This window comes from Sciurus vulgaris (assembly GCF_902686455.1).
Source record: "Sciurus vulgaris genome assembly, chromosome: 2".
In the NCBI taxonomy this organism is placed as follows: domain Eukaryota; kingdom Metazoa; phylum Chordata; class Mammalia; order Rodentia; family Sciuridae; genus Sciurus; species Sciurus vulgaris.
The window spans coordinates 66233380-66256360 of record NC_136462.1 but is presented as its reverse complement, the minus strand read 5'-3'; the positions used below and the strand labels follow the sequence as shown (position 1 = coordinate 66256360).

The following is a 22981-nucleotide window of genomic DNA, read 5'->3' as shown; positions in this document are numbered from 1 at the left end:
GGCAACTGAGAAGCCTAAATTTTATCATTGGTGACATATATGCTCATAACACCATCAGAAAATACACCTCAGCTTGTATACTTATTTAATACCGTTTTACCTTTCTCTGAACTCTGTGAAGGCATAGGCTGTGTCTGTTTCACCAAATGATCTCTGGAAATTAGCATATATAGAAAACATCAATAAATAGTTAATATATTAATGAATATGAGAAGGGATTTTTAAAGCAAGAACAGGTAAGAAATTATGATGGGAGATTTTAAAATAGTTTATTCATTGCTTCCATTAAAAATACATTTTAAAGAAAAAAACCCAGCTGCTTATATTAATCAGAACCCTTTAAGTTGGAAGTAATAACCAAACAACAAAACAACTTCAATAAAAAGAGAAAATTATTGGTTTATGTAACTGAAAGACATGCATGCATCCAGATGCTTAAATAATGACATCAGGAATTTTTTTCTCACAGTATTTCAACTTTGTCTTTCTTCTGTGTTGATCACCCCATTCCCCATTCATAGTCACACATGGAAGAAGAAATGGCCCTAGCAAACCTAGGCTTACAGAATTAATAGGATTTTTAATTTCAAAAAGAGAACTTCTTTCTGATAGCTCCAATAAAATTTCTAACAATGCTCGTCATGACCCAGGTTTCATGTGTCCATTCCTAAACCAGGAAAATGTAATTTTCTGATTAGTCATCTGAACCACATGGGCTCAATGGAGCAGAGACAGTTCTTGAAAGTCAGGGAGCTATTATCTCAAAAATGGGGATGGATACCAGGAGGCCCACTCAATCAACTATACCAAAAATTCTCTGAAGAGAAACAACATAGATTTTAAAAATTGCATATAAAATATTTACTCTTGAGAAAAATTAGAGGAAAAGAAAATCCTCTATTTTAAAAAATAAGGTATTGATTACAGAAAAGGACATGATAATTTGTCACGAGATCATGGAATATAATGAAAATGTTAACACAAGTGTTATCAGATTTATAATTGAGCTAATTGTAGAACTTTGGCAATTAGAGAATTAATATAAGGATAGCTCCTGTAACCAATGAGAAGGCTATTTCAGGCTCCTTTATTTCATTCCTGAGCAATTGAAATCAGTCTTGAATAATAATTAAAAATTGGTCTCATTTATGGTCAGTGTAGATCCCTAAAGTCCATTTAGATTGAATGATGAAAATGCTTACCCTGATTTGAGTACTATTAATCTCAGCCTCTGGTCTCCTGCCTTTTGTTTTTGCAGCTATCAGCCTTGGCCTAGGTCAACCAGTAGTGACAAGGTTTGTGGATTGTGCAGCTGATGTCTTAGCTCCACCATGTGGTAGAGCTTGGAATTGTTTGCTTTCTTTGAGAGGCGGGATCTGTTGATTAAAAACAAGTAAGCAGTAGCAGAATGACACCTTCTAATTTACATGATTTACATGTATCAACTGGATGTGATGGCACATTACTGTAATCCCAGGGACTTGGAAGGCTGAGACAGGAGGATCACAATTTTGAGACCAATCTTAACAAGTTGGCAAGGCCCTAAAGGCTTAGTGAGACCCTAAAATAAAACATAAAAAAGGGCTGGGGATATAGTTCAGTGGTTAAGCAACCCTGGGTTCAATCTCTGGTACAAAAAAAAAAAAAAAAAAGCAGGGGGTGGTATGACGGCTGCTATGTGGAGAATGGGCTGCTGGTGGTGGTGGGAGAACAGGAAGTGAAGAGGGACATCAAGTGGGCAGCCACTTATAGCAAGGAGCATCCTGGACCGGTCTGCAGTCCTGTTTTGGAACAAGCATCCTCAGTCCTTACCAAGGGAGTGAATGGAGGAAATTAGAGACCAGAACCAGGAATGAAGTCTTGTTACATGGTCAACAAGAGTTCTAATCTTTTAGAGATAGGTACTAACATATATTTGGATGAAATGATGGAATGTATGGATGGGGGAGGAGAGTGGGTGGAGGGCTAGATGAACAAAAGATTGACTATGTGTTGGTAACAACTGAAGCCTGGAGATTAAAAAAAGTCAAGTATAAGAGGAATACAATGAGGACAAATCAGAAGAAAAAATGGAATTCTAGCTGCTTCCATTTAGCTACTTTATTCCACAAATGAAATTGAAAATTTTACAAACAGAAGTGTTAATATTTCCTTCCTGCCCATCATGGTTTCTGGATACCTATGTCCCATTTTGAATACCACTGACCTAGAGAAATTCTCATACATCTGCCCTAAATGATCCAGACAACAATGTTCACTGAGGCAGCTATTTTTAATAGTGAAAAACTTGGAAGCAATTTAAATATTCATTAACAGGGAAATGTTTAATTTGTAATATTCATCCAATGACACATAATTTAACCAATGAATACAATAGAGTATGTAATAATAACAATTAACAGCCATCTCCTTTATAATGTAAAAGTCAAAAACTGATTAGGAAAAAGTTAAGTTGTAGCATGATTCATAGTATTTAACATCATTTAAAAATATGAGCATGACTTAAAACAAATACTATGTATTATTTATGGATATGTAGATATATAAAATAGTATGTACATATGTAAGGTAATCACCAGTCAGGGAAGGAGAGACTAGGAATTAAGGAGAATCTGAAGTGAAGGTGGTAAAATGTGAAAATTTGACAAAACGCTGTGTAATAATATTTTTAATACCTTTTTAGGCGTTTGCCTCATTATGTAATATTAAATTTTTCAATAAATCCAGTTAGAAAATACTTTACCCTCAAAAAATATAGGAAGAACACTAGAAGAAAAATGCCACAATTATTTTGTCTACTTTGTACCAGAATAAACCCAGTAGGAAATCCAGTGGTATAGGATTATCTTCATAAATACTAAAATGACCAAGAATTGATATACATATTGTTAGAAAGAATGACATTGATGCCAAATGTGGTAACACACACCTGCAATTCCAGTAACTCCAGAGGCTGAGGCAGGAGGATTGCAAGTTTGAGGTTAACCTAAGCAGCTTAGCAAAACTCTAAGCAACTTAGTGGAAACCTGTCTCAAAATAAAAAGGGGTGGGGATATGGCTCAGTGGTTAAGCACCTCCGAGTTCAATTCCCGGTACCCCCACCAGAGAGTGAGAGAGAGAGAGAAATGAAAGAAATGACCCTGGAGGTATATAGGTGACAGTCGCGATAGAGATACTATATAGTTTATCCTAATGCCAAGTTGGGAAGTTTTAGGAAAGGAGAGGGGAAGGAACATTGAAAAAATGAGGATACTTACTACATGACAAGACTCAGTGGGAGAAAGAGTACAAAGGAAGTATGGTCCTAAGGAAGGGACATATTTCCTTTAGAACAAGAAAGTAGAAGGGACAGTTCAAAGAAGAGGACGAAGATATAGGAGGCATTGCTGATGACCAGAGGGCTCTCAAGAAATGTATAAATATGAATGGATTAATTTTTAAAAGTGAGGATTAAATTGTAACCAATGTTTGTGTAAGCCCTATATAAAGTACAAAGTGCTGCATAAATACAAGGCATCCTTACTACCTCTTTGAGTGGCTGGGACTATATAGCTCAGTGGTAGAGTGCTTGCCTCGTCGGTGTGAGGCAGTGGGTTTGATCCTCAGCACCACATAAAATTAAATAAAGATACTGGGTCCACATACTACCTCTTTAACAGCCGTGATTGAGGATATTTCATTCTGGTTTCATGAATTAATTTGCATTTTCCATGTCCATATTCTTTCCTTGAGAAACTTTTCTCCCTTATCGTTTCTCTTATATTTTGTACATATCTTTTCTAAAATCTGATTGGGGAAGGAGAAACTATTCCCTTAGGAGAAATACAATCATGTATAATGTTCTGTTGCTATTGTAATTTTTGGACAGTCTATGTTGCCTAAGCTGGCCTTGAACTACTAAGCTCAAAATCCTGAGCTCAAGTAATCCTCCATCTTCAGCCTCTAAATGCTGGGACAATAAGTATGTGCCATCATGCTTAGCTAAACTATTATTTTGTCTGCCTTAAACATAAATTTAACCATGGCAGGAATTTTAAAGCTGGAAGAGAATTTAAAGGTAACATAATGTAAACTTCTCATTTTACAACTGACAGATTATATGTTTTGCCAGATTTAATCAGTTAGTTCAGAACTTGTACCTGTTCCTCCTTCTCTCCAACTTCCTTCTGTTTTTCTTTAAATGGCAGAAACACAAAGTACCCACTAGAGGTGCACTGTAGGTCAGTGGTTGTATGCAGACTCTAATGTCAGACGACCTGAGTTTAAATCTTAGATCTGCTATTAATTAGCTGTGTGACCTTGGCCAAGTAATCTAACTGATCTATGCCTGAGTGTCTTCATTTATAAAATGGAGTATGTAATCAACCTCACAGAGTTGTTATGAGGATTAAATGAATTAAAGTATGTAGCAGTGCTTAGTACATAAAGAATGATCAGAAATCTAAGCGATTGTTACTATTTAGCACACACACTGGTAGTTGCTGATATAACAAAGATTAAGAGAAGACCAGATTTTACCCACGACTGTTTTTATTTGATTTGGAGTTGAAGAAACAAACCAAGAACAACAACAACAACAAACCCATTTGAGATAATGTTTACAAATCTGGATAATTCATATAGAGATCTGAATTTCCAGTTTTTCTTGAAAATGGGAAGGTCTGACATATTAGGCCAGAATTCTCAGGTAGTGACAATTGGCTGGTAGTAATAAAGCAGCTGCCTGCTTTATTCCGTATTACTCACATGATATTTCCATCTTTTAACTTCATTCACTTGTTTACTGCTTGGTTTTGAATTTGTATCCCTAAGACAATCACCGCTCTCAAAGAACTCAGAATCCAACAAATGGAATGCATCTGCTAAACAATTCACAAAACAGTGTGATAGAAACAAATACAAAGTTGCCAACTCTAAAGCACAACAGTACTCTGATGGTACACATGGTGGAGGTGCTGGTGGTGATATGTACTGTTAAGAATATGTGCTGAAAAGAAAAGGAGGAGAGCAGGCTTGCACAGGGAATAGAAAGTGAAAAGACATTGAAATAGGAAACAACTTATGTGTTTAGCAACTCCAAAGAGTTCAGTTTTGGAGACTATAATGAGAAGGGAAGAAGTAAGTTGACTTTAAAAAGAGAGTCCCTTAATTCTGTAGGAGATGGGTAGCTCTTGAAAGTGTTTCTGAAATGTTTCATTAAATTACAAACTAACGTTAATGAAATTATGACTGGATGTTCTTTACCACCCTTCCTCAAATGTCTTTGGATCTCACGTCTGAGAAGGAAATGCACACTATTCTATTAAATAACCATCAGTAGCAAATTACTCAACTTCATAACTGATAATGTAGTTTTAAGATTTGTATGTAAATGAAATTTCCTTATCTGTAAAATGGGGATAATAATGGCACACGAATCAAGGGTATTAAATGTAAAACTGAACCATATAATCCATGTAATGTAAAGATATCGGACACAGGATAAAAGTAATATGAGTTATGATGATCGTGATACTTTTTGAATATTCCTTGTCTATGTACCCTATATCGGAGAAACTCTCTCATTGAATCAAACGTATTTTTCATTGATAACTAAAGTTGAATCACTACTGGTGGTATCTTCTGGACGCATCTAGTTAAAAAAATGCAAAAAATACTAGATTGAAAATGCCAAGACAATACTTACTTCCTCTCTACATTTTTTTATTGCAAAAGTTGCAAGAAAAAATTAAAGGTTTTTGTGCAACATAAAGTGCTATTTATTTTGTACAGTTACTAATCAACGTAATAGTTTATTGGCGGTAATTAAGACAGTAAGATCGAAGAGATGATCCAGTTCTCCAGGCTCAAACAATAGGTAAAGATCCTTTGATCTTACAGTGGCGTCTCAAATAGTTAGGGATGTCAGCCAATCAATTGGCGGGAAAAAGATAAATACAGACCAAATTCACACAATCTGTTTCTGTTTAGTTTATAAATTGCGATCGAGTGTGTCTGCTTGCGTGCCTTGTGGGACTTGAAGTCCAGACGCAAGACGTGCTCAAGATTGCTGAACCTTGGAAGCCTGCAGCCCCTGTAGGTCTGAATACTATGGACTACAATTCCCGAAACATACCGGAAGGCCGCGCAGTAATTACGAGCAACCAACCGTGCCCCAGCAGGGCAAGCCCCGCCCCCGGCTCGGGGGACGGCCTCCGCCAATGGCAGAGCTCCCAGCGCGGAGCCTGCGGGTTAGGTTGTGAGGCCCGGGCCGGGGGCGGGGAGGAGCCGAGGGGTTTCAGAGCTTGCTCGGCCGCTGGGTGGGTTGGGGCGTTCCGCGCGCCCTTCATTGAAGCGGCGGTGGCCGGGCTGGGCGCCGGGAGTGGGAAGCGACGGCGCGGCTGGAAAATGCCGGTCCATTCCCGAGGGGATAAGAAAGAGACGAACCATCACGATGAGATGGAGGTGGACTACGCCGAAAATGAGGGGAGCAGTTCGGAGGACGAGGACACTGAGAGCTCGTCGGTCTCTGAGGATGGAGATAGCTCAGGTGCGCGACCCAGCGGAGCTGGGATCCTGAGTCGCCGCGCCGGGCGCGCGACAGGCCGCTCTCCGCACGCCGGTAGCTGCGTCCTTCGCAGAGAGCGGGGCGGGGAAAGAGGGAAGGGGCGGAGACTGGCTCCTGGCCCCGGGCTGCACCCGGACCGGTTGCGGGGCTCTGCTCGGCTCCTGGCAGGTCTCAGTCCCCGGGGCAGAGCGGGCGCGGGCCTGGGCTTGCCCAGCTCCCGGACGCGAAGGCATCCTGCTCCCAGTGGGACCCTCCTTTGGGACTCCTGGCAGTGCCCTAGGACTACGAACCCGGGCGTGAACGCCCCGCAACTTGTCAGAAAGACCGAGGAAATGCTTTCTGTTCCCAGACAACCTACTTTCCTTATTTTCATATATGCCACCCGTACTTCTCAGCGAGGATCCGTTGTCGAGGATAGGGATAGATTTGTATCAGTCGTGGCCAGCTTAGAACGAATTATCCTTCGCTTCCAAATCAGCCCGTCATCCGCACTTTATTCCAGTGCTCTTTCGGGGGCTAACCTGGGAGCTGTCCAGTTTGTAGTATCTCCCTGAAGTTTTCAAATCTGAGAGCAGGGTACCAACATCTGGGGTGATTTTAACTCTTCATAAGCTCGTAAACTGGCTGATTTGGGGCAGTGTTGAAATTCTCTAATCTTTTCCTTCAATCTTTCCTAACCTTTGAGTTATTTCAGATTAGAGGAAGTGAATGGATAAGACAGATTAACAGTATACATTTTGCAAACTTTTAGAAATGGTTATGCAAAAAGGAGTGGAATTTGTGATTATCTGGATTCTTTCCCGTTTATCCATATGAGGTTGAGACTGACTTCTTTGTCTTTGCCTGATTTTGGCCGCATAAGGGAAACGTTGACGATGAGTTGATGACTGTTAACACCCCGTGCCTTCTTTTCAGAAAGTCTCCATGCAAGATTGTTATATCTGTCAATATATCAGCCGTCCAGAAATAAATATGAGCGACTTATTTGTGTAACCCTGGGCACTACCCAGTATAAGGTATAAATAAATAGTTATGATCTGGTTTTAAAGAGCTTTCAAAGGTTACCACTTGATTAAATTGCCAGGTGAATGCTCAAATATAAACAATATTGTAGGAATTCAGAGGCAGGGGAAATACTTTGAGAACTGGGTGGACAGCAAAGGCTAGTTGAAGAAGGTGGGGGTCACCTTAATTATCTTGAAGAATGAGTAAAGTTTGGATTAGGGGAATAATGTTCCATTGTTCCTATGGGACAAAGAAAATGTAAGTACAAGTGCAAAGGAAAGATCTTAGGACTTATTCAAAAGAGTGAGAAAACCAGTTTGGTTAGAAGAACTTGAGCTAGGAAAGGAAAAAGGAAGGTATAGGTGTGAAAGATTTCAAAGAAAGCACAAAACAGGATTGATGAATGCAAGTTTAGGAGTGAAAGTAAGAAAAACTCAGATATAAGGAGAATGGGTGTAGCATCAACAGAAAAAACGAAGCAAAACATTTGAGATGAAGAAAGGTAAAGAATTTTAGGCATGTTGATTTTGGAGGTTTTTTGTTTGTTTTGTTTTTGGTACTGGGGATTGAACTCAGGGGTACTCGACCACTGAGCCACATCCCCAGCCCTATTTTGTATTTTATTTAGAGACAGGGTCTCACTGACTTGCTTAGCACCTTGCTTTTGTAAGGCTGGCTTTGAACGGAGATCCTCCTGTCTCAGCCTCCCATGCTGCTGCAAGGAGCCTGGTGAGCATGTTGCTTTTGAGGGGATTGTGGTATATTTAAGTAAGAATGCCCAAACTGACAGATGGAAATAAAGAGTTAATCTGCCTGGAATGGGAAGAGTAATTCTGAGTCATTTATGTAGACATGGAAGTAGGTAAGATTTCAAAAGTGGGGAATATAGAGAAAGAACATCAAGATTGTGTGAATATATTTCCTAGATATGTAAAGCATTTTCATTTTCAAGTATGCTTTACTTTTGTTATTTAAAAATTTCCCCCCAATGCTGGGGATTAAACCCAAGATCCCATGCATTCTAAGCAAGTGCCCTACCACTGAGCTACATCCCTAGCCCCATTCTTTGCTTTTTTTATTGGGCTCTAGGATCTCACAAAATTACATCTTATTTGTTAAAGTTTTCCCACTCTCATTTTATATTTTTGTAGTGATTTTAACTTATTTTTAATCTCACCTTAGAGGATAATTTGAACTACAAGTCAAAAAAAATTTTTTTTGGTAGTGGAGATTGAACCCAGTGGTGATCTACCACCAGTCTATACCCCTTGCCTTTTTAATTTTTTGAGACAGGGTCTTGCCACGTTGCCCAAAAGGGACTCAAAGTAGCAATCCTCCTGTCCTCGTCTTCTGAATAGCTAGGATTATGGGTATGCATCACTACATTGACCTACAAGTCAGATTTTTTTAAGTGTTAAGAAATTATTTGAATACATTTTTCAGCTCTCCTTCTTGTAAAATCATCTCTAGTCTACTAGACATCTTGAATGTTAAACTTCCAGTTTTATTCTTCTTTCAAACCTTGGTTTTGAGCAGATCCTAAGACTACAGAGGAACTTCCACTGGCCAAAGAATTTGGGAAGTGAGTCATCTTGCGGCACCAAATTTTAAATAGCCAAGGAGTAAGCTAGTAAAAACCAGAACTATTTTAAATTTGTTTTAGAAAATTAAAATGAACCATATACTTGGTATATGAAAATAACTGAACATAATTTAACTCTCATAGTTTGAGCATTATTTTGATGAAGATTAAGATGCACATCAGTTTGCACTTCATTTATTTTGATGTGTTGAATATGTGATATGAAAATAGAAGATGTGAAATATAGGACAGACTTGATAATTAACAGTTGTTTTCCTTAAAACAGTTTGCTTTTTCTTTTTCCTCATTTGCTTCTTTCTCATTGACAGAAATTTAGGGAGAGGACACAATGGAAGCATGAATGTCAATCCAAGATTATTTGTGGTAAACATAATGAGAGTAGTTTTCTTAAGAAGAAAATGTTTCCCCCAGTATTGGGAATTAAACCCAGGGGCACTCTACCACTAAACTATATCCCCAATCCTTTTTATTTTTTCTTTGGAGACTGGCTCTTGCTAAGTTGTCCAGGTTGGCTTGAACTTGTGATCCTCCTGCCTTAGCTTCCTGAGTAGCAGGGATTATGTGCACTCTAGACCTGGCTAGTTTTCTTTCTTATGTGACTGGCAAATCAACTATGTGAGCAATTCTGAGGGAAGAACTCCAAAAGTATTTTTGAGCAGTATTAACCTTTAAAGGACATAGTCATTTTTGGTGCTAAGTTCTGGTGAGTTGTGGAAAACAAACCAAAAGTGGGTTAATTACTTTATAGTCATAGTTTACAGTAAGTCCTTTGGCATAATTTAAAAATGAATAAACATAAGGTGTAGAGATCACTTTAAACTCTCATCTTTATTTTAGATTCTGTCATGGAAATTATTTTGGATAAATGTTTAATTTCTCTTAAAGCTTAATAAAGATCTTGCACATCAACTTCATGTTACTTTTTTTTTCTTTTTTCCTCCTTTTTTGGTTCTAGGGATTGAACCCAGTGGCACTTTACCACTGGGCCACATCCCCCATCCTTTTTTACTTTTTATTTTGAGACAGGGTCTTGCTAAGTTGCTTAGTGCCTCACTGTGCTGCTGAACTGACCTCAAACTTGAAATTGTCCTACCTTAGCCTCCCAAGTTGCCACCACACCCAGCTCCTTTTTTTTCTTTTTGAATTAACTTCAGATATATTTGAAACACAATATTATCTTTGATACTTGCTTTTTTTTTTTTTTAAATTAACAGAAATGGATGACGAAGACTGTGAAAGAAGAAGAATGGAATGTTTAGATGAAATGTCCAATCTTGAAAAACAGTTTACCGATCTCAAAGATCAGTAAGTAGTGACTTTAGAAGGTCATTGTCACTGAGTCTCAAATGTGTCACATATATGCTAGCACAAGAGCAGTTACATTGTTTCAACTTTTTGCCTTTGTATTTTATGGGGCTGGCTGTTTGAAAGAGGCTTCAACTATCCTTTACCTGCCAAAGACCTCATTAACTAAACTGAGGGTTTTGAGGCAGTTTTTTTGGGGTGGTGGGGTGGAGTTTAAGATTTTTGTGTGGATGTTGGTGATTAAAATCTGTTCTAATCTGTTTCATTCATTCCTTTGTTGAATAAATCCCTACAGAGAGCATTTTAAAAAATTGAAAATAAAATAGAATATTTCCCAAAGATTCTATGTCTGGTGAAGTCATTTTGTTTAGATCTTACATTGGATAATATATATATTACATGTTTCATATGTGTTATTTAGCTTCTTGCACCAACTCTGTAAGGTTGAAAGACTTAATCATCTTATCTCTATTTTACCTGTGAGAAAACGGATGCTTAGAGAGGTTAACTACTTTTAGTTAATCAAAAGGTGAGGAATGAAGCCAGGCTTTTTGCCTTCCACTGCTACTGTGTTCCTTCCACGTAAAGCCCATTATTTTGGAGGAAATGTGGTACAGTCGAAAAAAATAAAAACTCTGAATCCATGCTTTTTTTGACTGATTTAAAGGTGTTAATCATGGAGTTCTTATTACCTACTGTGAGGATTGAGAAGCATGTGTAAGATTCTTGTCTATTTGCCTGGCATGCGGTAGGTACCTAAATAGATACTATTTTAAAATTTTTAACCTCCTGTTCTAATGCCAGAACTCTTAAGTGAGATTGGCAACACAAGAATGGACTCCTATGATTTGATATAACATAGAATAGATAGAAATGCAAATTAAAAATAACTGCCTTCTCCTGATGACATTCTTCATAGAAACAGAAAAAGCAGTCATGAAATTCATTTGGAGAAATGAGGCCCAGAATAGCTAAGCAATCCTCAGCAAGAAAAAGGCATCACAATACCATATCTTAAATTATACTATAGGACTATTGTAACAAAAACAGCATGGTATTGGCACCAAAACAGACATAAAGACCAATGGAATAGAAGACACAGAGACAAACCCATATAAATACAGTTATCTCATACTAGGTAAAGGCACCAGAAAAATACATTGGAGAAAAGTAACCTCTTCAACAAATGGTGCTGGTAAAACTGGACATCCATATGTAATAAAATGAAATTAGACCCCTGTCTCCCACTCTGCACAAAACTCGACTCAGAGTAGGACCTAGGCATTAGATCAGAGACCCTGTGCCTACTAGAAGGTGAAGTAGGCCCAAATCTCCATCATGTTGGCTTAGGAACCGACTTCCTCAACAAGAGTCCTAAAGCACAAGAAGTAAAATCAAGAATCAATAAATGGGATTTTATCAAACTGAAAACCTTCTCAGCAAAGTAAACAAGAACTTGAAGAGAGAGCCTACAGAATGGGAGAAAATCTTTGCAACCTGCACTTAAGATAGATCATTAGTCTCCAGGATATATAAAGAACTCAAAAAACTTAACACCAAAATAATAGTAACGATGACCCAGTCAATAAATGGGCAAAGGGAATGAACAGATACTTCACAGAAGAAGTAATACAAATGGTCAACAAATATATGAAAAAAAGGTTCAACATCACTATCTATTAAATAAATGCAAATTAAAACTACACTGAGATTTCATCTCACTCCAGTCAGAATGGCAATTATCAAGAATACAAGTAACAATAAATGTTGGCAAGGATGAGGGGAAAAAGATACACTCATACATTGCTGGTGGAACTGCAAATTGGTACAATTACTCTGGAAAGCAGTATGTTGATTCCTCAGAAAACTTGGAATGGAACAACCATTTCACCCAGTTATCCCACTCCTCATCATATACCCAAATGACTTAAATATGGTCAAGTTACTTTAGTGACTTGACCACATCAATGTTCATAGTAGCTCAACTCACAATAACCAAGCTGTGGAACCAACCTAAGTGCCCTTCAGTTGATGAATGGATGAAGAAAATGTGGTACATATCCACAATGGAATATTACTCAGCCATAAAGAAGAATGAAATTATGGCATTTGCTTGCAAATGGATGGTGCTGGAGACTATCATGCTAAGTGAAATAAGCCAATCCCTTAAAACCAAAGGCCAAATGTTCTCTCTAATATGCAGTGCTGACTCACAATAGGCGGGGAGGAGTGAAGGTTCGCTGAATTGGTGGCAGGGCGTGTGGAGGGGAGGATGGGAATGGGAAGGGCGGTAGAATGAATTGGATGTACCTTTCCTGTGTTCATATATGATTACAAAAAAAGTGTAACTTCATATCATGTACAACTACAAGAATGGGAAGTTATACTCCATTAATGTATATGTCAAAATACATTGCCATGTATAACTAAAAAGAGCAAATAAATAAATAAATAAAAATAAAAAAAAAAATACCACCTTCTAAAGAAGAAGTTTCAGCCCGGACAAGGACATAGCTACATGTTAGGATTGTAAATGCAAGAGAGAAATTTCTGAGAATATAGACACATTAATTTATTCAGAAGCTGGCTCTTCTGTGGGCTCGGTGGAGCTCACCTTTAATCCCAGTAATTTGGGAGGCCTAGGCAGGAGGATTGCAAGTTTGAGGACAGCCTGAGCAATTTAGTAACACCCTGTCTTAAAGTAAAAAGGACCGGAGATGCAGCTCAGTGGTAAGCACCTCTGGGTTCAATCCCCAGTCCTGGGAGCAGGGGGCAGAGAAAATAAAAAGAAAGAACTAGCTTTTCACTTTATGAATTCTTCAAAGTTTTTTTTTTTTTTTGCTTGTTCTTTTTTTCCCCTCCTTTCCTAGAGAGGCCAAAATAAGAGATGAAAACCCTTTTAATGTATCTGGAATTACCGGACTAAAATGGGACAGATTTATTTACCATATTAATCCAATGTTTATGCCATTCTCTCTGTTTCATTGACATTAGTGATGAATATATAGATAATATTCCTTGCTAGTTCAACAACTAGTTCAATAATTCAAAATTATCCAACCAAAGTTTTGGCTTTGAAAAACATGGTATAATTTTCTTTAAAAATTTATATTACTAATTTTAAATTAAAAATTATAATATGTCTTTAATTTTAAATTAAAATTAGTTTGGATCCCCAAAGAATTCATTATTTGCATTATTTGGGTGAGTTCATCTAGGATTATTCTAGAAAAGAGGAATTAAATTTGTGTTTTTATATTTTAGCACAAGTAATTCTCAAATGAATACTTGTCACGTTATTAAGATTTACCTATTACACTTTTAAAGTGTATTTTATGTTTATGCAATAAAAGAAAATTATTGTAAGTTCTAATATAATATAATGTATTACACAAGAGAACTTTGCAACTAGTTAGTCATTAGACCTCATCTTGTTCATCTTGGGGCAGGGCCTTAATTTTTGCTCTCTCATGGCTCACTACAACCACAAACTAGTTCTCCTTGCCAGCTTTATTTATCTCTGAAAGTATTAAAAGTAGAACATGACCAGCATTTAATAAGTTTCTTTCTTAAGGAATTGGTTTCCAGAAATATGTTTCAGAAAAAAGTTAATTTTTTGTACCTAGTTTTAATTGGCTTGTGTTTTCTTCTTGCTTTGTCATATTGTTTATCTTTGTAAGCTGTCTCAAATCCCCTTTAGAAGAAGTGGGGAAGTAGCAATGTTAATATAATTATGCTGCTTCTCCAGTTCTAGCACTACAGGGCACAATAGTCTGCCTTCATAAGGCAGGAAATCCACTATTTGTAGTTTCTATAGTGGTGTAAGGTAAGTTTTCCACTTCCCTCAAAAGGTAGAGGGAAGGGCTAGGGCTGTGGCCCAGTGGTACAGCACTTGCCTAGCATGTGTGAGGCACTGGGTTTGATCCTCAGCACCACATAAAAATAAATAAAATAAATTAATTAATTAAATAAAGGCATTGTGTTCATTTATAACTAAGAAAATATTTTTCAAAAAAGGTAGAAGGAAATCATTTAGGTTTCCATTTATTTTAATATTCAGCATCCAACAAACATTAATTGAGCATCTACTCTAAATATTGTGGTTGCTGTTGAAGGACTGATGATTATTGCCTTTGTTGAATTTATACTTGAATCCCAAGTTATAGAAATTGGACCGATTCTGAGAAATCTGTTCTTTTAAAAGGTTATTTAATAGACCAATGGTAATTCCTATATCTTCTTCATTCAGGATGCTTGTTCACAAATTTGCAACCTATCAATATTTTGTATATATTTGATGTTCTTTAGGTGTAGTTACCTTTGTGTCAGCATTTTTGTTGTTTTACCTATAGTTGTTATAGTTTCAAAAAGATAAGCATCATGTTGTACTTTTCTGACTTTATACATTTGTTTGTCACTGTATCATTAGTTTTGGAAAAATGTGAACCAGACATGATAATGTATTGTTTTGGCAGGTAATTCTCTAAATAATATTGTGGTTGCTAAGGGACCAAAAAACCAAAAAAGAAATATTTACAGCATTAACACCTCAAACTTACCTTGCCTCTTATACTAATTATAATGGTCAATGATAGATAATTAATATTGATTGTCTTAATTGTATTGGTTGATATTTTCAAGAAGGAAGAGCAGAATTTAATATAAAAGCTAGGTTCCCTAAGTTTTTCAAAAGGCAAATGCTGGTTATACTAACACCTACAAGCATAGTTAGTGATTTCTTTTGGAAATTAGTACATGCCTTCTTTCTGAACATATTATCACATATTTTTGCTTATCATAAAAGTAATAATTAGAAAATAATTTACAAAATGATCTTAAATTGTTACTCTGCTTTGAATTTTTTAGGATATCCTTAAAAATGCCACAATACCAGGATTAGAAGTAGCTATCATGGAGGACAATGTAAGCATTTCTATGTAAAAAAGAATTAGTTTTATCCTGTTCGATTTTTGCCAAAAATAAACACTGAATTGTCTTACATAATCAATCTTTGATAATCCAACTAAAGTATTGTGACAGCTGGCAAATTGAAGTATCTATAAGTAGACTCATAAATAGGGGCAATAGGGACTCCTCATCCCCATTTTTCATTTCATTAACTGTTTTCTTAAAGCTTCTTCACTTGTAGTTGAGATAACTGGGTATGCCTGATCACAGGTTATTATTTTTTTTTTTTGGTGGGGGTGGTGGTGGTAAGTTCTGGGGTTTGAACCTAGGGGCACTTCACTGAGTCACATTCCCAGCCCTTTTTATTTTTTATTTTGAGACAGGAGCTAAATTACAGAACCTGACTGACTTTGAACTTGTGATCCTCTTGCCTCAGTCTCCCAAGCCTCTGGGGTTATTGGGGTGCACCACTGTGCAGGGCCAGATCATAGGTTCTAAAATCATTCATTATCTTTACTTCATCACTCTACTTCCTCTGTTCTTTTTAAGAATTAAGTAGGCTAAATATTATATTGAGTCATTTTCAGGAAATATTGACAGAAGCCAGGGAATTATTTGACAACTAGTTATGTCTCTATTTAAACTACTCATGGTTTCCTTGTTTCTTGGTGTTTCAATGGTCTTATAATTGATCTATTTGTTTTTTAATTAAAAACAAAAAATTGAGAGTGCCAAATATAGTTATTTCAATTTTTGTTGTTGTTTTTTGAAACTGATTTCACTATGTTGTTCAGACTGGCCTTGAACTCCTATGTTCAAGTGATCATCCTGCCTCAGTCTCTGAGTAGCTGGTACTGCAAGCATGTGCCAAAGTCCCTGGCTTTTAGTTGTATTTTGTGTATTGTGAATTAACAATTGAAGTGTGATACTGATTAAAAAATCATGAACAGATATCTATTTTATCATTATATGTTTGAAGTAAAATAATATAATTGAATTCCCCACTCGAGATTAAGGCAAGAGTACATTTGATAGGTTTTTAGAATATGAATGTCATTAGGAAGAAATAATGTACAGGAGCAGAAATTTTTGATCTTTGTTGCAATTTTTAAATTAACATCTTCATTTTTGCTTTGTTAAGACTTTATAAAGAACGATTAAGTCAAGTGGATGCAAAACTACAAGAAGTCATAGCTGGAAAAGCACCAGAATATTTGGAACCACTGGCAACTTTGCAAGAAAATATGCAAATTCGTACAAAGGTAGCAGGTAGGAAAGTAAAATATTTTTTTCCATGTAGCAGATTCTATACTTCTTAGCTTTAAAGGGGTTTGTGAAGTGTTTGCTGTTGATGGGATCACAAATATATTTACACTGTGGATAGATTACAAATATATTTACATTAATTATTGGCCCAGTTCTTTTTTAAAACCTTTTATGGGCTGCTTTAGGGGATTTAAAAACAATCTTAGGTTACTCACAATGTTGTTGAAAAGATACTACCTATGTGTGGAGAATCTGAACCATGATACTTTGATTTAAATACTTTTACTGTCACAGTCTTACTCCCTAAGGAATAAAGTTTAAGTACTCTTTTTTTTTTTTAAATTTTTTAAGTTGCAGATGGGCATAAAACTTTTGTTTTATTTATTTATTTTTATGTGGTACTGAGGATTGAACCCAGTGCCTCACACATGCTAGACAAGTACCCTCCACTGAGCTACAGCCCCAGTCCCTAAAGTTTAATTAAGTACTCTTTATTTTTTTATCTGTAAGAGTGAGAAGGAATTTATTATTTTTATTTTGCTTTTGAAGAGATAAGGTCTCACTCTGTTGCCCATACTGGCTCCAATTTCCTGGGCTCAAGTGATCCTCCTGCCTCAATTTTTCCAAGTAGTGGATTTTTTTTTTTTTTGTCTATAAAAGCATTTTAAAAAAGGTTTGATGAGGATATTGTAGAGTATTGTAAATTATCTGATTGAATAGCCTTCAACCAGATAATTTAATTACTTTTATTTTTGATAAGTTTGGTTAATTATTTGTGCCTATGAATAAACGAAGATGTACTGTATTTATATGGTTAAAATTCAATCTGTAGGGCTGGGGTTGTAGCTCAGTGATAGAGCACTTGCCTACCACATGTGAGGCACTGAGTTCGATCCTCAGCACCATATAAAAATAAATCAATAAAATAAAGGCATTGTGTCCATCTACAACTAAAAATATATTTTAAAAAATTCAATCTGTTTATAACTGGGGTCCAACCTCAGTGTTGAGTCCTAGCATTCATAATCAAGGGATATGTGCACTGAAAGATCACTATGGCACTGGGTGTGGTGGTATATGCTTGTAGTCCCAGCTATAGGAGAGAGTGAGGCAGGGAGGATCACTGGAGCTTAGGAGTTTTGGCCAGCCTGGGCAACACAGCAATACCCCATCTCAAAAAAAAAAAAAACAAAACAAAAAATCAAAAATGCTTATAATTTTTTCATGGTGAAACTAGAAAGTGAACTTTAATTAATGGAGATGTTGATTGTTTTTCTTTTTGGGGATGCTAATTAATCCTCGTTATAAATCCTCGTACTTGTTAAATAACACCTAATCATTGTTGATAATTCTAAACTCACCTTAAATGAAATTTTAGTCTTTAGATCTTAATATTAACTATGTAGATGATATATGATAATTAACCTGTTATCTTTGCATATTGACTTGACTTATCCTTGAAAGTAAAATTTTAGACTAAATGGATTATCAGGAAATGTTACTTTAGTAAATTGTTCACTTTTCTACTCTGTGGCCTCCCTTACTTTTTTAAAAATTTTTTTAGTTGTTGATAGGCCTTTATTTTATTCATTTATTTATATGTGGTGCTGAAAATTGAACCCAGTGCCTCACACATGCTAGGCAAGTACTCTACCAGTGAACCACAATCCCAGCCCCCTTACTTTTTTAAAAAAAAAAATATATTTTTTGATTGCAGTGGACATAATACCTTTATTTTATTTTTATGTGGTACTGAGGATTTTTTGTGATGGCATATTTGCATGACCATTGTTTCCTCTTTTATACATTGTCTTGTTACCTATAAGTTAAATTTTCTTGGGCTTCAGTCATCCAGGTGAAGCCCTGTTAGGAATACTGTGAATCATGAATTTTATTCTTACAATTTATACATAGAATTCCCTTGGAATCTTTGGACTCTGAAACTAAATAATAGTTTTTTGAGGGGAATAGTATCTAACTGTTAGAGTCTATTGTCTCTACTGTGAGAAACCTGAGGGATTTTTTCTCCCCGTATTTTTTTTGATGTATTATAATTATGTATAGTAATGGAATTCATTGTTACATATTTGTACAAGCACACATTTTAATGTAATTTGGTCAATTTTATTCTGGTATATTTTGTAGGAAAAGGATTTTATTGTATTTTTTTATCATTCTCTATGAAACATTTAAGAGTATAAGAATAGAGTAAGAATAAAAATTATCAGTGTAGTTTCTTTCTAGTTCTTAAACTCTAGTGTCTGGTCTTAGATGTATATTTTAAATGAGCTTTTTTATTTTTAGTTATTAAAATAATGTTAGAATCACTTTTTATTCTTTTTTTTTCTTGTGGTACTGGGGATCGAACTCAGGTCCTTGCGCATACTAGGGAAGCACTCTACTTCAGAGCCACAACCTCCAGCCCCTTTTATTTTATTTGGAGACAGGGGCTCAGTAAGTTGCCCAGTCTGGCCTTGAACTTGTGATCCTTCTGTCTCAGTCTCCTGAGTCACTGGGATCACAGATGTGTGCCTTCTTGTCAATTTCTTATTGATCCATCTTCTAAAATATGGTGAGGACCGAATTCCTTTAGCAAAGTGATAATGAAACTCTTCAGGGCCAACATAATCAGAGTAATTGTGTTTGTTACAGGAATCTATAGAGAACTCTGCTTAGAATCTGTTAAGAACAAATATGAGTGTGAAATTCAAGCTTCTCGCCAACATTGTGAGGTAGGTTATTTTGCTTAACTTTTAAGCCATATGTGTCTCTTTGAGCCTCTTCTGAGCGTAGTAGTTTACAAAGTAAATAAAATAAGTAAAACAAATTAAATAGCACTTTAACTCATCTCTTGTGTGTGAGTTTTTTTTTTTTTAAATAGAGTTGTACTGAAAGCTATATTAGAAAATGTGCACAGAGGAGCATAGAAAAGAACTGAGATAACTTTAAAAAGTTTTCAAGTGATACTCTAGAAAGACTGTGATGATTATGTCATCTGGCATTACTGAAAATTTTAGTGTAATTAGTATGATGTGGACTTTTAGACTAAAAAATGTTAACTCTAATGATATAGTTAGAATATTGGGCCATAGAATTAATTTCTGGCACTGTAGACATATACAGCATTCTTTATGTGAAAAAATAAGTGTTTCATTGTGATCTGTTTATTTCAAATAGTGTTTAAAAACATACTACTAATTTTGCAGGTAGGTTTTCATGAACCCTTCTCAAGATTGTAAATATACTGGTAGAAATGAGAGGACAAGCTTTATATTTATTCTTATCTCACTTTAATAAACCATATGCCAAAAGTAAATAGGTATAAAATCAGTGGAGCTATGTAGCTTACTCTTCTTGATTACAATTGAAATGAACATCTTTTTGATGTTTCCTAGCTGCTTGGATTTTCTTTCTCAGAAATACTTGTTCATATTTTTTGTCTTTGTGTTGAGCTTTTTGTCTTTTCCTTATTGATTGTAGAAGTTCTTCATTTATTCTGGATATAAAGTGTTTGCGGTTATATGCTTTGCACTTAATTTTACCCAGGCAATGGCAACTTTGTACTCTTTGATGATTTGAAGTTCCCAAATTTTACATTTTAATGTAGTTGAATTTATTATCTTAGCTTTATGGTAAGTACTTTTTGTATCTTCCCCATTTTGAGGTAAATGTATTTTTCCTTTAAAAGTTGAAAGTTTGCTTTTAAAATTGAGATTGCTAAACTTATCTTTTTTTTTAAAAAGAATGTTTTTATAACTTTATTTTATTTATTTTGTATGTGGTGCTGAGGATCAAACCCAGTGTTTGCTGGGTGCTAGGGGAGTGCTCCATCACTGAGCCACAACCCCAGCTTCCAAGATTGCTAAACTATCTTTAATTAATTTTTGGGTATGGTATGGTTCTAATTTTATTTTTTTGCATATAGGTAGGTAAGGTCAACATTTTATTTAATCTATGATTTTCCAACAAATCAGCAATACATCTCTTGTGTATTAAATGTTCACATATATACTGGCTTGTTTCTAGTTTTTTTTTTTTTTTTTTTTAATGTTACATTGGTCTTTTTGGCTATTTCTGTACTAGCATCACAATAAGCTTTTCTACAACTTTCAGTCTAGTAAGTATTAATAACATGATACTCTACCTTGCTGTTTTCCTTCTTAAAATTGTTATTGTGAATTTTTCTTAAGTACAACTTTTTAAAAACTGCTTTTTATATTTTGTACAGAAAAGTTAACTTTGTGTATTGATTCTGTGTCCAGCCTCTTTTCTTACCTACCTTTCTTCTTCTTTTTTTGGGGGGGGGTAGGGTGGGGCACCAGGGATTGAACCCAGGGCGCTTAACCACTGAGCCAATCCCCAGCCCTTTCTATTATTTATTTAAAAAATTTAAAAAAATATATATTTTAGAACTTTATTTTGTTCATTTATTTTTATGTGGTGCTGAGAATCCAACCCAGTGCCTCACACATGCTAGGCAAGCACTCTACTGCTGAGCCACACCTCCAACCCCTCTATTTTTTATTGTGAGACAGTGTTTCACTAAGTTGCTTAGGGCCTTGCTAGGTTGCTGAGGCTGGCCTTGAACTTGTGATCCTTCTGCTTTAGTCACTTGAGTCACTGGCATTATATATGGGCATTACACCATGCCCAGATCCTTTCTTCTTTTTAATTTTTTAATTTTTTTGTTTTTAGTTGTAGATGAACACAGTACCTTTATTTTTTTTTATTTATGTGGTGCTGAGGATTGAACCCAGTGCCTCACACATGTGAGACAAGTGCTCTACCACTGTGCTACAACCCCAGCCCAGCACCTTTCTTTTTAATTCTAATAATTTGATTATGGATTCTTTGAGATTTGTGAATAATGGCAGTTTGTTTCTTCCATTCTGGTTTTCCTCATATTTGTTTTACTTGGTGTAATGGCACTGATAGGACCATCCATGTGTTCCAGTACAACATGGAATAGAAGAAATAAAAGCAGACATCATTGGCATGTTCTTGGTCTTTTGTGTGTGCGTGTGTGTGTGTGTGTGTGTGTGTGTGTGTGTGTGTTACTGGGGATGAACCCAGGGCCTCACACATGCCAGGCAAGTGCTCTACCACTGAGTTACAGACCCAACCTTTTTTATTTTTTTATTTTGGGACAGGATCTTACTGAGTTATCCATGTTGGCCTCAAACTTGTGATCCTCTTGCCACAACTTCCCAAGTACCTGGGATTATAGGCATGTGCCACCATGCCTGGCACATGTTCTTTTTTTTTTTTTAAATATTTTTAGTTGTAGATGGGCACAATACCTTTATTTATTTATTTTTATGTGATGCTGAGAATTGAACCCAGTGCTTCACATAGGCTAGGCAAGTGCTCTAACGCTGAGCTACAACCTCAGCCCTGACACATGTTCTTAATCTTAAGAATGCTTCGAAATGCTTCTAATAGTTTTCCAATAAGTATGCTATTTTCTTTTGAGTTTTGGTAAATACTTTTTAGCAAGTTAAGATTTCCTTTTAATTATTGTTTTCTAAGAATTTTTACCATGAATAGTTGTTAGATTTTATTAAATGGTTTGTCTTGTGGTATCAGGGATTGAACCCAGGGGTGCTCTCTACCACTGAGCTCCATCCCTAGCACTTTTTATTTTATACTTTGAGACAGGGTCTCACTAAGTTGTCCAGGCTGGCTTTGAATTTCTGTTCTTCCTTCCCTAGCTTCTGAAGTTACTGGGATTATAGGCAAGTGCCACTGCACCTGGACCTCTTAGAATTTTTAAAGTGTGCTATATAGCATTGTTAACTGTATGTACAAGGTTTCACAGCAAAACTTCAAAACTTAATTATCTTGCATAACTGAAACTTTACATCAGTTGAATAGCAGCTTTTATTAACCTCTTCTCCTAGCCTATGCCAAACACCATTCTATTCTTTTCCTTCAGAGTTTTTTTCTAATTTATATACCTCATGAAGGTGGTGTCATGCAATATCTGTTTACTGTGTATACCTTATTTCACTTAGCATCATTCCCTCAAAGTTTATCCATATTGTTACCAAAAACTCTTTCTTTTTTAAGACTGAATTGTATATTTGTACCATGTTGTATTCACCTCCTTTTCCATCTGTGGGTATTTAGAATGTTTCCACATCTTGGCTATTGTGAATTAATGCTTCCATGAACATTGGATATCCAGATTTCAATTGTTTTGGATAAATACCCAGAAGTAGGATTGTTGGGTTATATACTATTTCTAGTTTTAATTTTTTGAAGGCAAGCCATACTATTTTCTTTTATTGATTATTATTTTTATTTATTAAGTAGACAAATGAAAAATTATGTATAGTTATGGTATA

At 35.9% G+C, this 22981-nt stretch overlaps 1 protein-coding gene across 1 annotated transcript in view; it reads left to right on the top strand.

Annotated features, from left to right (window-relative positions):
* The first annotated feature begins 4509 nt into the window (after window positions 1-4509).
* The window catches only part of BRMS1L (BRMS1 like transcriptional repressor), a 37807-nt gene continuing 19335 nt past the window's right edge, over window positions 4510-22981 (top strand). The window contains 4 exon segments of the mRNA XM_079120573.1: window positions 4510-6529; window positions 10370-10460; window positions 16510-16637; window positions 19287-19366. Coding sequence (XP_078976699.1) covers window positions 6091-6529; window positions 10370-10460; window positions 16510-16637; window positions 19287-19366 — 738 coding nt within the window. The 5' untranslated portion in view covers window positions 4510-6090.